The sequence below is a fragment of the Peromyscus eremicus genome, chromosome 2, assembly GCF_949786415.1.
Source record: "Peromyscus eremicus chromosome 2, PerEre_H2_v1, whole genome shotgun sequence".
NCBI classification, from domain to species: Eukaryota; Metazoa; Chordata; class Mammalia; order Rodentia; family Cricetidae; genus Peromyscus; species Peromyscus eremicus.
In genome coordinates, this window is record NC_081417.1 from 86,907,287 (window position 1) to 86,923,007 (window position 15,721).

Below are 15,721 nucleotides of genomic sequence, written 5' to 3' on the forward strand. Positions count from 1 at the left end.
AGATTTAATCTGGCATTTATGGCTCCGGCATTCCAATTATCTTATGCATTTTAGGCAGATAAATCTGTCAATATCAAGGCTGCAGATTAAACATCACTAGAATGAAAGGGGGCCGTTTAACTTTCTATTACATAATGTGCCTTGAAAACCTGTTACTTTGCCTTAGAGAGTATACATGGTGGGTAGAGCAACAGGCAGGAGCCCAGAGTCAGTGACTGTGGAGAGCAGCAAGCCTCCTGCAGAGCCCCATGGAGGAATAAAATACTCTTGGAGGCTCAGGAGACAAGAAGGCCTAGTTGGAGGCAGAGTGACTGAGTTCTCAGGCAGCTTCTCCACTTGCTAGCTGTGACCCTCCTCAGTGCCTCAGCTTCCTCCCCAGGGCCAGGGTGAGGATGCCGAGTTGCTCTCTGTACAGGCTTATTGTTAGCCCAGGCCTAGGAAGAACCATACAAGAGCTGAAGGAATGGTAATGGTGACACATCCCAGCACTAACTGTACAGGCACTATACAAGCCCTCACATGTTTCAATGTCCTGTGTCTTTACAGCATACTGTGAATTTCCCCATCTTCCAGATGAGAAACAGATGAGAGATAGGGTTAAGGCTTCCCTGTAGCCATATAGACAGGAAGGGGCACAGCCAGGGTGTGGATCTGCTCTTAACCATGATTCAAATATTGCCATGTATGCTGGGGCTCCTGCTGGTCCATATGACATCAGCACAGCCGCATCATTCCTGACTGGTTCACACTCTCCTCCTCCCTCACCTAGGCCTTGTCTATTCTCCTCTCATCCTTAGGCACCTTGGGTAATCATTCCTTTCCTTTTTAGACTTGACCCTTGAGGACTAGGGTCTCTGAGCTGAGTGAGGGTCCTGCGACTCTCTGGCCTGCCTTCATCACAGCAGGCTTCACTCCTCCTTGCTATAGGTTTGCCCATTTTACCCATCAGACTATAGTCTTCTGGTGCAAAACACAGGACTTGTTTATTCTGTATCAGTCTATCAAGCTCCCCTGTAGGACAGGGTAGAGAAAGGCAGCTGAATGAGTAAATGAACTGCATGAGCCAAATTTTGACTCTTAAGGCAAAATCAGTATCTATATCCCCCAGGATTGTGGGATAAGCTGGCCTACATTACAGCTGGAGCACCTCTGGCTCAGTGACCATATCAGGGCAATTGCTTGGGCTGTGAATTCTTACCTGAGAAACAGCGCTAATACTCCCTTACTCTAGAATCATTCTAAGTATGAATGATACCATAAGTAAAAGCTCTTCGGAAGTTAAGCTCCAAGAAAGGAATTAAGGATCTTTATAAGAAATGCTGGATAAACTTCACTGGTAGGAGAAAATCTCCAGTTGAGATTTGGCAATAATAAATTTCCAGCGCTTCTCTCTTCCTCAGTCACGATGGGACGAGAGAATATAGTACCATGTACTGAGGCCCTGGTAGAGACACTGCTCTGGGGGCTTTATACTCTAGTTGTTACAACAGCTAGGTGAGGCATTTCTTGACCAATCTGTGCCCTAGTTTTCTTAGCTATAAAACAGGAGTGCCCCATAGGTGATGTGCAGTTAAAGATAGACAACTGTCAGAACCACGCCATTGGACTCTAGGGTGTCAGCTCTGGATATCCTTTGACACAAGGGCTTCGGGACTCAGGCTGCAGGTGGCCCCTGATTTCTTACCTCTGGACCCTTTCTCGAGCATCATACTGAGGGCCTGGTTCTGCTTCCTCAGGAAATGTATCTCTGACGTCAGAGAGCTGTGCAGCTCTGAGCCGTAAGCAGCAACATTTATGGAACCTATAAGAACACACATGAATGGTGATTTATAGACAGTCTCCAGGCAGGATGGATGAATCTTCCTAGGAAACATGTTTAAACAATGAAGAAATACAGCATGCAATGAAAACCAGCCCCATGAACCATGTAACAACATACAGCCAGAGCCTGAAGGGCAAGGAAAGTGAGCTTAAAGGGGAGGCAGAGGAGGCCTCCAGATCCCAGCTGCCCTCAAGATGAACAAGGATGAACCACAGCTGAGTGAGAGATGACGGTAGCAACCATCATGACTAACTGCCTCTTAGGCCTTGGCCTTGACTCTGAAGCAGCTCAGTGTGACTCTGTCCCCTCTGGTCTTTCTCACCCTCTCTCTGTCTTAGGAGATGTGACCCAGGCTTGCCCCTGGGAGCTATCCTAAACTCCCCTTGTCCTCCTGTCCAAGTAAGCAACCACAGCTGCTGACTCTTGTCCAGAATGCTCAGACTAAGGCAGACTCTCTCCTGTACTCTAGGCCTCAGCACCGTGACTAGCTTCGTTCCCCGATGTGTGTGTACCAATGCACATGTACCATCAAAGCACAGTCCTTTCACTGCTATTTCACGCTGAAATGTATCTGGTGGCCTACCACTACGAAAAAATGTCCAAATGAAACACAAGATCAAACTTCTCAGTCTCAAATTCAAGACCCTCCATTCTTCTGCTCCAGTACCACACTATACTCCATTCTCTCTCCACTCAGACCCCAGTGTCCAGAAAATGCAGGTAACCAGGTGACTTGTGTGCTCGCCACACCCACTTCCCCTGTCAAAACTATCCTCTATCAATTCCTGACTTAATTTCCCTCCTATGAGTGGACAAGGTGGAGTTGGGGTCTAAAATTAGACAGATGAGAGGACATATCCTCTTTTGTATATACCTTACCAAGCTGCTGTCTATCTGATGACATTTTAGTGCTTTATGTCAGTCAATCTAGGGGATGCCTCTTGGTGGGCACCTCCTTGGCCTCCCAACCTCAGTACTCCCCTCTGCACATCTGTCTGCACCATTATGGTGTTCCATTCAGAGCTGGCCTCCGAGCACTTACGGTGTGCCCAGTGTCGTCTCTATGTGGCAGCCAGATGCTTCCCTCCTGGTTTCTGTACTGACTCAGGTCACTTACTACACCACAACCAAAATGCCATATCCCTGTGCTCCCAACACCAGGTGAGGACACAGTCAGGGGTCTCTGGCAACCAGTGAGACCTCGGTGAAGCTTGCTGAGGACTTCAAGGAGATTCTGCACTAGAGAAGAGGGAAGCCCCAGGCTCTTCCTTCCCATGCCTTGGACACTGTCCTAGGAGGATGGTATGCTGATACTAAATAATCACCACGGAAGTCAGCCCAAGAGCTATCTGCCTCTGGGGTTCTTGTGATAAATGGAAGTGTAAACAAACACCTCTTGTTTACATAGCTTTCCTGTCACATTTCTTTCCAGCTACCTGCAGCAGAAAGCACCCTGGTATATAGAAATAAGTGCCTGTGGTGTAGGTCCACATCCCTTAAAAACAAGGTGTGGCTAGCTGTCCTGGAAATATTCTTCCCACTCCACAGAAGTTTTTCTGCAGCAAGTGAGTCATACAAAATGAAATCAGATTAGCTTTTATTCACAAATATCTCTTCCCACCATCTTCCCCTACTTATCCCCGTGAACTTTGGGATCATTCCAGAGTTCCTGCCTATCTCCTGCTTCTTAATAGCTGCAAGGCATTAGGCAAGTTGCCTAACTCCCCTCAAGTCTTGGTTAGCACAATAAAAACACCCATGCTGTTGTTCCGTGGTTATCATCAGTGTTAGTATCTAGATGAATGGAGAGTGAGGCCCCAAGAGAACAACAGACTGATCAGAACAAGCAGCAGAAATCCCAACATCGACACTGATCAATGCCAAAGTATTACTTGAAAATAAATAAACAATAGGCCATAAAACATCCCTGATTCACTAAGCCTAACTAGGCCCAACTGACCTAGTGAGGACTATTTGGATACTATGAGGCAAGACTTTGCTTTGAGTACCACCTCCACAGTTAGCCCAGACATCTGGCAGTGAGCTGGAGGCTCTAAGGCATTCGATAACAGTTTTTGACAACATTATCCCTTGACATCATAAGGAGTCTTGCCCTTTTCAGACCTGTCCCCAAGAAGCATCTCAGATGGGGGGGGGGGGGGGCGGAGCCCTGCTTTTAGTTTTGTCTTTCCAGAAACTGTGACAGCATGGTGAGAACAGTCCGTCTTTCCACGATGGTGAATACTTTATGAGTGCCTTTCTGTAAACTTCCCTGTCAGAGGGAATTACTCTCCAGAGCCATTTTGGGCTCCATTGTAGCGGGTGGCCATTTGAACCCCCAAATAATTCTATAATTGGATTTGCTGGGGAAAATGTAAAACAGAATGAATCTAACTCAGGCATTACTAAGAGTGGACATCAAGGGTCTAGGCATGTATTTTTTTCCCGTGTTTGACACAACTAATAACTCAAATTAATCAAATTTCCTCCTTGTGAGGGAGGAGGATAAAGGATGCATGGGATGAGTGGAAGCCCAGGTGGAGGATTGGAAGCTTCTTGCAAACCGTAGCAGGAACTGTAGTACTCCCAGAACTCCCAGAAGCTGCCTTATGGTGTGAACTATAGAGCAACAAGAAATGGACTGCTGTCCAAGTCTTGAGTTTTACCAACCAGTACTACCTTTCTAGAACTCAGTGATCTCATCTCTAAAATGGCATCAGGGTCCTCACCCATTGCAGAGCATCGAAAGATTGAAAGTTAAACTGGCCATGTTACATGAAATAGTAAAATAAAACCAACAGTGATAAAAGCAACTATTTATTAAGTGAGCACTGAGCAAGGCCTTGTTCATGATACTGCCTCATTTAACATCAGAAAAACCCTGTTTCCTGAAACAATTAAGACTAGAGTGAATTGCCCAAAGTCACAAAACCGATCAACAGAAGAGCTACATCCACACCCAGGTCAACCCAACCAACTTAAACAATACAATGAAGCTATGAAGGAAACCAAGAAAAGTGAGGAGGAAAGGAGGGCGGGAAGGGTTAACAGGTACAGCGTGGAGCAGTTGGTTTCTGAACTATGTGAAGGAGTGTCTTATGGGTGTTCAGTTTTCAAGGAAGACCACTCCCTTCAAAGCAAACTGTGGTAGGGTAGGAATACTGCTGGCCTTCTTTGGCCTGAAAGATTTGCCAGACTGATAAATGCTGATATTTTATGGTCTATTATTGATGAAAAGGCAAAATATTGTTCTATTCTATTTTAGAATCCCTATCTATACCTCTACAGTGAGGACCCAGCTGCAGTTTAGGACCCCAGAGGCTGGCCAACTTCTCCATCCCACCTGGTTCACAGAGAGCCTCTTCAGGCAAACACATCACAGAGCAGCAACCCACCCAATCCCATTCCTCAGCCTGGGAAAGTCCTTTCTTACCTTGGTCGGTCTCAGACCCCTGCCGTTCCAGCTGTTTCCGGAGCTTCTCATTTGTTTTAATAGATTCTTCCAAACGCTTTCTCAGAGTTCGAATTTCCTGTATGTGTTCCATTAGTAAGTCTGTAGGAAGGAAGAATATTTTAAACTTAAAGTTTGAAGCCCCCAACAAATTGAATAATTTATAGATTATGCAGAGATCTTGAAATTTCAACAGTATTGGATGTATTGAAATAGTCAGCAGCTGGCAATTCTTTCCCAAGCTTGGGGGAGGCCAAGCTATTTCCCACAGCCCATAGCCATGGCTCCGTAATGGCTCTCTGCAGCCCTCCATGAGGAAGCAACTTCACATCACACACAAAAATTATACTCCATACAATTTTAATGCTCACTCTAATGTAGCCTTTTATTCTTCTCAATATCAAATATTAATTTAAAATCTTCCTTATGGTGAAACTAACAGATCACTTTCAAGTCAGCCTGGACTGCCTGAGAGTTGATTAAGCTCCTTTTGTAATGAATCCAGATAGTTTTCAAGGCTAGTTTTTTTTGCTTTTTTCTTTTTCTTTTTTTTTTTTTTTTGGAGGGAGTATGTTATCCATTTATCATTCATTAATTTCAAGTCTTAAAACAATGCTGGTGAGAGAGGTAATAAAAAGTATGATCTTGAGATCACCTGCTGTGTGAGTATAAATGCTTTTGACCTTCTGGGGCTATTTATAGCCTAAGTTTTAGCAAAGTTCTCCAATGTCGTTTCCCATATAGTTCTACTTCCAGGAGTCTATTTAAGGAGATCATGTGAGATGCTCACAGGCACTTGCCAGAATGCATGAAAATACTCATCTGAGTATTACATGTGACAGGAAACTGAAACAGCTCAAATTGTTCATTGAACCGAGGTCCATTCACTATGATGAGGAATTACACAGTTATTCAATTATGTTGTGAAGACTATAAATACCATGGAAAATGTATTATGTTATTACGTTAAATTTCAAAAGATATGAAATTGGTTACAACATAATCACAGCTTTATTTAAGAACATACAGATAGTAGAAACAAACACACCAAAGAAGCAATTACAATGAAATATTAATTGTAGTTACCTCAGGGTGATAGATTTCATTTTTTTTAAACCTCCATTTGACATTTTAGCATATCACTTAACAGATAAAAACTTAATTTTTCCAAATTTCTCAGGATGAGCATGTATTATTTTTTTACCCTCTGCCACATCTCACTTCAACAGAGAAAGAAGGAAGCATAGTTTCACTCTGGAGGTGGATTTTCAGAGTCAGTGTTTAAAACATAATCACATTAAGTATCCAAAGGCAAAACTAATGTCTTTAATTCATCAATTAGGGTACACTCAGTATGTCTTAGTAATGTTTGTTTTAAAACATTATACTAATGTTATGACCCAGTTTTAATTCCTCCAAAATGGCTTTCATTTAAAAGTAGCACAATGTTACAGATCTTTTCCTAATTAAATAGTAATTTTGCCATGAATTTGAATGTTTATGAGATGACTTAATTCCCAGACCTTCAGCTATCTCCTATTAATGCCAGAAGTGTGGCAAGTCATTTGGTGGAATGTCTGCCTCCCGCTGCAGCAGCACGGCGGTAAAGGCTGTCTGTGCACACTCATGGTGTGCCCAGCACTGGTCCTCCCGGCCCAGCCTCGAGGTCCTGCCAACCTTCTTCCCGAAGTCCATCAGCCCAGAGTCAGCCAGGAGCTCACTGGTTTGGACTGCCACCTTCCTTGCTGGTTTACTTGAGTCACATACTGCTGGCTGTGGGGTGATACTGCTCCACACAAGCCATGTTTCAGAGAGTCTTTGGCTGGAAGTGAAAATTATCACACGGGCTGGAGGAAAGACTCCCAGTGGAATTAGACACCGTGTATTAATTATGCAGCCACCCTTACTAGAAGGAAATACTATACCAGCCTTTCCAAAATGGGAGAAAAGGATCCACCTTACAGTAAACTCTTCCGATAAGTGCTAACTCATAAAAACCATAAATCCTATAAAAAGCTACCATACACAGAAAAGAAAGAATAGAAAAAAAATGTGTGTCTTCTGCTGGGTAGTTCTAATTTCGAGAATCTATATTAAGAAAATGCCCTCAAAGAGGAAGGCTTTGTGTTCAAGACCCCCTGCAGCACTGTTTACAATTGTGAGATTGTAGAAATGACTTAAATGCTGAGCTCTAGGAACAGAAGGAAAACTGCAGTTTTGCCATTCAAAGGCCTGCTCTAAAGCCACTAAAAGTGACATTATCTAACAACATGCCAGAAAGTCTATGGAAGAATGTTAAGTGAGCAAAGAAAAAAAAACGCCAAATTATCTCTCTATACAGATTACAAACGTGACAAAAGGAAAAACAGATGCAGAAAAGAAAAGGCTGAAGAGAAATAAACCCAAAAAGAAACAGTGGATATGCTTCAATGGCTCCAGAGAACTGGGTTCCTACTCAGGACAAGAGCTAGAGATGCACAGGCAGCCCAGGCACATCCCTGCCAAATAGAGACAGGGAACAGGCCTGAACCTCGAGGAAATTCGGAAAAATCAAATTTTTATCTATTTTAGCTGTTATCTCTTATCATATTAAAAAAAAAATAGTGATAGGCAGAAGAGAGCTCTGTTCAAGACCACATAGAAAAAAGGGATCACATCTCCTCTGAACGATCCATTCAGCTGCACCTCCACTCATGCGACCAGACCTCATGCAGTGGTCCCAGGATCTTGGAGAGGGACTGTGCCACACTGGACTAAGTACAGAAGGAGGCTGCTCTGAGGACAGAGAAATGATTTATAGTCTAACCTGAAGTAGGTGAAGGCAGAACCCACAACCAGAAGAGATGGAGAAATCAAGTACTCACAAAAATCTCTAAGGGATACCACCCGAAACCCCAGGAAATCAGGTCCAGGTGACTGGCCACTGGAAGATTTGATTGCTTCCTGAGTTATACCAAGAATGTGCAGGTCATATTTTAGGTATGTCTAAGATGTGGGACCTGAGTGTCCAGAGAAGCCTCAGAGGACACCATGGGGCAAAGGCATGGCTCTAGTATCACTGACATATTGGTGGGACCTCCCCATCTAAAAGAAATCTAGTTGTTTAAACCAAAAGCTTCAAATATTTTTGAAAGCAACGGCTTATATAATTTAGTGTTAAGAGTTTTTAGCAAGGAGTGCTAGTGTCCAGTTTGTGCTACAGAATCCACTGTGGTGCCTTAGAAAAAACCCACTGGAATAACAAGAGATCAGAGACCATCAAGAGAGGTACAGAGAGAGTCTACAAATATCAAAGGCCTGAAACGATAGGCCATGTTTCAAATCTTGCCTTCTTGTGAATCAGCTCATTTGGACCATGCATGTTATCTATAGCCATGTTGTGCTTTAGAGCAGAGCTGTGCACCTGTAAGAGGACACACCTCTGAACAGCCACAGACAGTCACTGTCTGCCCCTTCAGTGGAAAAGTTTGCTAAGCACAAATCCATCTGGCCTGCCTCTATGATCCTTTAAATCTTTGAAATACACTGAATGACAAACACTAAGTCCAACTTCCTATGCCAACAGAAGAAATGGAGACTGTAAGCTAAAAGGAGATTGGGGGAAGGTCCCTGGGAAGATGATTTGGTCAGTTTAGTCCACATCTGGAAGCAGAACAAGGCAGAACATCTGTGTCTCTGAAATTCCTATGTTGAAGCCCTTACCACAAGTGTGATGGTGTCAGGGGGTGGAGCCTCTGGAGGAAATTAGGTCATGAGGATGCAATGCACAGGAATAGGATTAATGTCCTTGCACAGACCACAGGGATTTCCCCTGACCTTTCTTTCTCTATGTCAGAATTCAAGTGGGAAAAGGATGCTCACCAGAATTCAACTACTCTGCCTGTGAGACACCCTGATCTCTGCTTTCTACACACCGGAATTGTGAGAGATGGATTTGTGCTGTCTTCAGTCCACAGGATTCAGCTGCAGCAGCCTGAGTGGACCAAAATAAAGGGCCTGACCCCATGGCCAAGAGTCACACCTTAAGGGAACTGTTTCAGGATGAGCAGAAACAATTGAGACAACTAACAACACTGGCACGTCTCGAGTGCTTTCAACCCACCCTTTGAAAAGAGCAGACCACCCAAGTTATCATTTAAAAGGAAACCAAGACTTCCTCCCTGCTACCCACACTTTTAACACCATGGCTCCTTCCAGTGATAAAGCACCCTCCATGAGCAGCTCTGGTCCTCACAGGCTCTCCTTTCACTGGCAAAATGGTCAGACATCAGCCCAATCTGCTCCTCAAGGCAAGACGTCCTGGTTATGCCTAAGATGCTTAGTGAAGCTTCGTTTACCTTGAGGAAAAGAGCTCGCCATCACTGGACACTTCTCAGTCTCGCTGTCTGGCTTCTGGTCTCGGGACAGGGAGGACTTATCGGACATTTCCTCATCTGACAGTGCGTGAGAGGCAGAAGGCTCAGGAGATTCAGGCAGGAGATGCTGGTAGGTTAAGTTGTCTTCCTCAGTCCTTAACCTTCAAGATCAAAAGAAAAGTCATTTCCAAACACAACCTACTGAGATCATCTAGTGAAGACTGTATTTATAAATTTATATACATATATATGTAACAATTATAATTAAAGAGGAAGAGCCTATGAATTTGACAAGAGGTGAGTATGGGAGGAACTGAGGGAAGAAGCAATAATATAAACACAGTACTCATATGAAATTCTCAAAAAATGAACAAAAGAAATTAATTTTTAAAATAAAAAAAAAATGTCATTTCCTTCACTATGATCCCAGCTGGACCGTGAGTTTGAACACTTAGGGATAACTTTGTCTTGGTGACTGGCCATCCATGCAACTTTAGTCAACCCTTTTGTTTCCTTATAACATTAGCAGTCAAATTGTGGAAACAGAAGGGGCTCCATGGGCTTAAGTCTGGAAACAAGGAAGAAAAGGAAGGGAAGAGACTGTGCTTGTCCCGTAGTGTGATTTACAGGGCAGCAGTCTGAGACAGGGGATGCCTCATTGGTACCTGTTCACAAAGTGCTGCTCTATCCCAGGATCTTTATTTGTCCTCACAGACACTCTCTGAGAAGGAAGCACTACTGTCCTTTACAATCGAGAAAGCCAAGGCTCATCATGAGCCAGGGGCTGTCTTGGTTCACAAGTGGCACCACTCGGATCAGACCTAAGCCTATCTGGCCCCACAGCCCCAGGAGAATGTGGGAGTCCATCCCAAAGCCATGAGATGTCCTTAGACCTAAAAATCTCAAAGATTTCATGATCCCCCAGCAGGCTCCCATATAGTCATTCTGGCAATCATCTGGTTAGTAACCTGGATTTGCAAGGACCACCTAAGCCACAAGAAAAAAAACCAGCAGAATGCTGTGAAAAGCCCATGTGAATCTCCATTATAGATAAGCTCCTTAATTTAAGCTCTTTGCACTCCTCCCTTTTCCTATTACTTCTCGTCAGTGGCCAGTCTCATTATTCATGTACTTAGACAGGAGCAAAGGACTCCGAAGCTGCAGTGCATCCATTAACAGGTAAACACTGGGTACAGCTGAGCCCAGACAGTGTGATGGATGCCGGGCTTGCTGCTGCCTTCCAGACGCATAGTGAGGGCCAAGAGTACCCATTTCATTAGCTCAGGAGTGACCTGTGAGTGCTGGGTCTACAACTGAGAATGGCAGAGCAGTAGGAAAAGCCGCAGACTCACCGGAGGTGGAAAGGAGAAGCAGCTGGTTGAAGAGAACAGAAAAAGGTTCCTTGCCTCCCTCCCACTCAGTCTCTGAACACACTCGGTCTTCCAGGACGGCAAGTCTGAAAAAGCTCATCCTTACTTTCCCCACTTCAAAGACCCAATTAGTCCTGTAGAAGAGTGTTGGGCAGAGAAGTCCTAAAAACAGCTTCTGTGGACTCCCCAGTGGGCCAAGCTTGCCCCTCCAACCATGTCTCCTTTAATTGGCCATGGACATAGTCCAGGGAGATCCCAGTACCGTCACTTTGATTCTTCAGATCCTCTGACTAACTGGGACCAGCCCCACTCAAAGGCCTTCCTGTCCATCTCCAGAGCTGCCAGCAGGATGTGGAATAAGGCTGGATGCATAGGTTGAACTAGGAGGGATCTTTGGTGAGACTGCAGAGGGAAGTGTTTCTTTTTATGACCACAGATGCCTTGATAAAAACATTCTCCAGTGAGGTAGGGCCCCTCCCTGCCTACTCTCTGTATGATACTGATGGCCTCTGTGATGCCAATGACATCTGTGCTTCTGCATCCCAGACTATCCATTTCTTCATTTCACTCCAAGGACCTCCCCAAAGGCTACACACATTAAAGAAGGTGCTCCACAGCATTTGGAACATCAAAACCTTTAGACATAAGTGGGAAAGTCCTCAACACTGTCAGCTGGCTGAAGAAGTAAGCAAAGAAAGTATATAATCCATGTTATCCTCCTTATCCTCAAATGGCAGTGCAGAAAAACTGGTGCTGGAGCATGGCAGACTCGAGTTCCAGTCCTAGCTCTGCCACTCAATAGAGGTACCCAGCTCTGATCCATAAGTTCCTCCTCCTGACGTGTGAATGAAAATGCTTGAATTGTGGTATCAGAAGCAACAAGGGGGAAACCCCGTTGGTGCTAGACAATGCTGTTCTCTTTGGAGAGGAGCGAGTCAGATGGGAATGCAGTACACACCACATGGTTAAGTGCTTCAGGTAACTATGACACGTGGTGTGGCAAGAATAACTGATCCTGGAACAGAGAGAAATGGTGTTGGCATGGTCCACGGTCAGTTCTGTTTCTGCTGCCTCTGAGGAATGGCTTTCCCACTGCTCAGTGAAGGTGGCAGAGTATACAGCTACGCACACCCATAGTCAGGAGAACATGGAGTCTGGTAAGGAGGCATGGGGCAGGAAGAGGGTGGGAGGTGGAGGAGAGGGAAGGAAGACAGATCAGCTGACATGTGCCCAAGTACCAGGCTTAGGACAGCGGGACCCTCAGGTATCTACAGGAGGACCTGCTTCCAGTTACTGACAGAAATACCACAGGTCACCTGAGCCAAATGAGTGATGCTGCGGGACCCACAGCGGTGGACTCGGGTTGCTGGTGGCCACTGCTGGTTCTATGGGCGTTGGTGCCTTATTTACAAGCAGCATAAAAGTTACAGAAAGAAGGGGAGCCTTAAATTTTAAAAACTGGCAGGAAAATCAAAGCTGGACAGTCCTGGAGTTTTCTTAGCAAATGCTACACACTCACCTCTCTAGCAGTTCACTCTGGGGACATGGTTCCACTCCGGCTAGTTTTCCTGGAAACACAAAGAACATCAGAGGATGAAAACAGCATTTAAAAAACTGTTCACTGATACTTGCTTGTTCATATGTTTGCAGAGGCAACAATCTGCCTTAAAGCTCTCGACCAGAGACTTTGGGAGTGGGATCACCCAGTGCACAGTTCATACACACTAGCTCAGGCACTGTTTCCAGATGACAGGAACGAATCTAGAAAGCAGCCATAGTGGTGATCTCTGGATGCAGCTTCTTCCTATCTCTAAAACATAGACAAGAGCAGGCCTAGTGGCAAAGGCCTGTCAGCCTAGATATTCAGGAGGCTGAGGCAGGAGGATCATAAGTTAAAGCCAGCTTAGACAATTTAGCCAGACTCTTTCAAAACAACAAGTTTTTAAGAAGGATTTCTGGGGGTAGGGATACAGCTTAGTTGGTAAATTGCTTACCACATAACCACAATTTCCTTTTTTTTTTTTTTTTTTTTTTTCTTTTTGGTTTTTCGAGACAGGGTTTCTCTGTGTAGCTTTGCGCCTTTCCTGGAACTCACTTGGTAGCCCAGGCTGGCCTCGAACTCACAGAGATCCGCCTGCCTCTGCCTCCCGAGTGCTGGGATTAAAGGCGTGCGCCACCACCGCCCGGCTCCTTTTTTTTTAATGTGGCAGCTTAGGCCTAGAATCCCTCTGGAGAGGCAGAGACAGAAGATGGCCAGGGCTTCCTGGCCAGGAAGGAGAGATAAAAAGCAGTGATTTCCAAGATGAATGAGAGACCCTGCCTCAAAACGTAGGGTGAAGAACAATTAAGGAAGGCATGTGACATCAGCCTCTGCCCTCCACTGCAGCAGCCCCCATCTTCCACACACACACACACACACACACACACACACACACACACACACACATACACAGACCTGCACAAACACATGCACATGTACACACACAGATACAAAATAAAATGGTGGGCTAGAGACACAGCTTAGTGGTACAGTGTAGCATATGTGAAGTCCTGGGTTCCATCCCTAGTACTATAGAACACAACACAAAAATCCTCTGGCACTAGCAGGATATATGCTCACCGTGAGGAGTGGGCAACAGAATCATAAAGCCTCCCTCTTCCCACCTTCCTCTCTGCAGACACGATCCTGAACTGCCTTCTGTTCTCCCTTCCATGCACGTGGGCAGAGACGATGCAGATTTCATTTTTTCACATCACATTTTATTACAAGCATTTCTCTTACTAAGTTTGTTTTAGAAGCCTCCATTGTGGAGACCATGCTAACATTCCATGGCAGGCACACATGGATTAGATCTTGCAGTTAGTTCCCTCCTGGGTATTTAGGTCATCTCCAAATTTTCCATTTTAGTAAATAAGTGAGACAAATATATCTGTGCACATGGCTGTATCTGCATTTAAATTATTTCCCTAGGAAAGACTCTCAGAACTAGGATTAGTGGGGAAAGCAGTATTCGAGTGTAGTTGAAAAGGCCACTGTCGACAGCAGGGGAAATGACTAACAGAAACGACAAAAGAAAACAAAATCAAGCGCAGGATGCTGTTGGGAAAAAGACGCTGCGCGCTGTTCCCGAGTGTCATCATTTGAAAGGATACAAGGGCCCAGATTTCAAAGCAGCTAACAACTTTATTTTAAAAATACTTCAAAACTCTGGAAATTGCAGACCAGGATGAGCTCTTTGAAGAAACTGATGCATGGCTAAAGAAAGAGAGGGGAAAAAAGCCCTTCTATTGCTGCCTTGAAAAATGAGACTATAATTAGACTGCACCTATAGCGCTCAAACTCCCCAAAGGAAAAGTCCCCAAACATCACCAGCAAGGAAAAGGGCACCAGAGCAAGCATGTTTGCTTTATGCCTTGTGATTCAGCTTACGGTTCTCACAGGGAGGCCTGTATGGCAACCAGGCTCCATCTCTACCCCAGCACGTCACCACATACTTGACACTGTACCGCACTGTCACCCACAGGCAGAAGACAAATGGCCCAGTGAGGAGGCACCAGGCCCTGAGTACAATTCCTTTACAGTCACTCTCTGCCTCAGGCCTTACTGTAATTCCAGAGTGTCAGCACTTACCTCCACTTTGCAGCAGGAAGTGCAAGTCCAAGGCTCCATGCTCCACTCTCACTTCATTGTACTTCAGTAAGGGGCAGGGTCACGGCAGGTGTAGTCAAAGACCTATGCCTGGACCTTCATGGTCATCTTTCCCATACTAATGTGACGCCATGGCTTCCACAACGTGAGCAGAGGCTGACAGTCCATCAGCCTGGAAGACGCTCTCAAGGCTGCAGTCCCTAAGTCTGCCCTCTGCACTCCTCCTCAAAAGGAGAAAGTCACATCTGACTGGGTCAGATCTCAAAGTCATGAAGCATAGACAATCTGTAATGGGAAGGCCACCTGTCTTCTGAAAGGTTGGCACTGGGGCTGTTCACCACTCTTCAGGTGATGAGAAGCCTCTGACCTCACAGACCTCAATACAGGCAACCGCTCAGCCCAGCTTTGCCAACAGCTAGAAGCTGTACAAGTACTGCCAGGCAAACAGAAGGTGGTGGCCTGCTGGATGGGCGTCACTGTGACCTGAGAGTCATCTCCTTCATGCACAGGATAGGTGCCTTTGGTCTGGGATAACTTCAAGCATCTTGAGCCATGAGCCCATCTTAGAACCATCCAAGAACTGGCCTCCATGCCCACAGCAGGAAGTGTTCCAATGCCACCACCATAGTGAGTCTGCTCACTGTTAAATAAAAGATCTTTTGGGGAGCTTGTATTACACCTGTTCCCCCATCACAATGGGGGTCCTTTTAAAGCAAGTGACAAATAGCCATCGTTGTGTGATTCATGAGAGGATCGTAACAACTGATAAACTGAGTTTCTTGGTGGAAACTGCCTCCACACAGGTGGCAGGATACCATCTGTCAGATACTGCAGGAGCTTGGGATGCATGTCATGAAAACACTGCTCCCATTTCTCTGGCAAACCTCAGAGCTGTGAGCTCATGAAGTGAGGGAGTGTCATCTTTTTAAAACAGAAATTAAGAAAAAGCAAAAAACAAAAGCTAGCTTTCCCTTCCTTGTGTGACAAGCAAGGGGACTACAATGCAGAGTAACTTGTGAATGGCTGACCCAGCCTGTCCCCTGCCGATATTCAGAAGCCTCTTTGGGCACAGCG

At 45.2% G+C, this 15,721-nt stretch overlaps 1 protein-coding gene across 1 annotated transcript in view; it reads right to left on the minus strand.

The window, feature by feature from the left end:
* Cdk5rap2 (CDK5 regulatory subunit associated protein 2) overlaps positions 1-15,721 on the minus strand; it is a 188,342-nt gene that overhangs the window by 20,648 nt on the left and 151,973 nt on the right. Inside the window, exons 25-28 of the mRNA XM_059255817.1 lie at positions 12,518-12,566; positions 9,611-9,789; positions 5,256-5,375; positions 1,685-1,801 (exon numbers count right to left, since the gene is read on the minus strand). Coding sequence (XP_059111800.1) covers positions 1,685-1,801; positions 5,256-5,375; positions 9,611-9,789; positions 12,518-12,566 — 465 coding nt within the window. The remainder of the gene's footprint in view (positions 1-1,684; positions 1,802-5,255; positions 5,376-9,610; positions 9,790-12,517; positions 12,567-15,721) is intronic.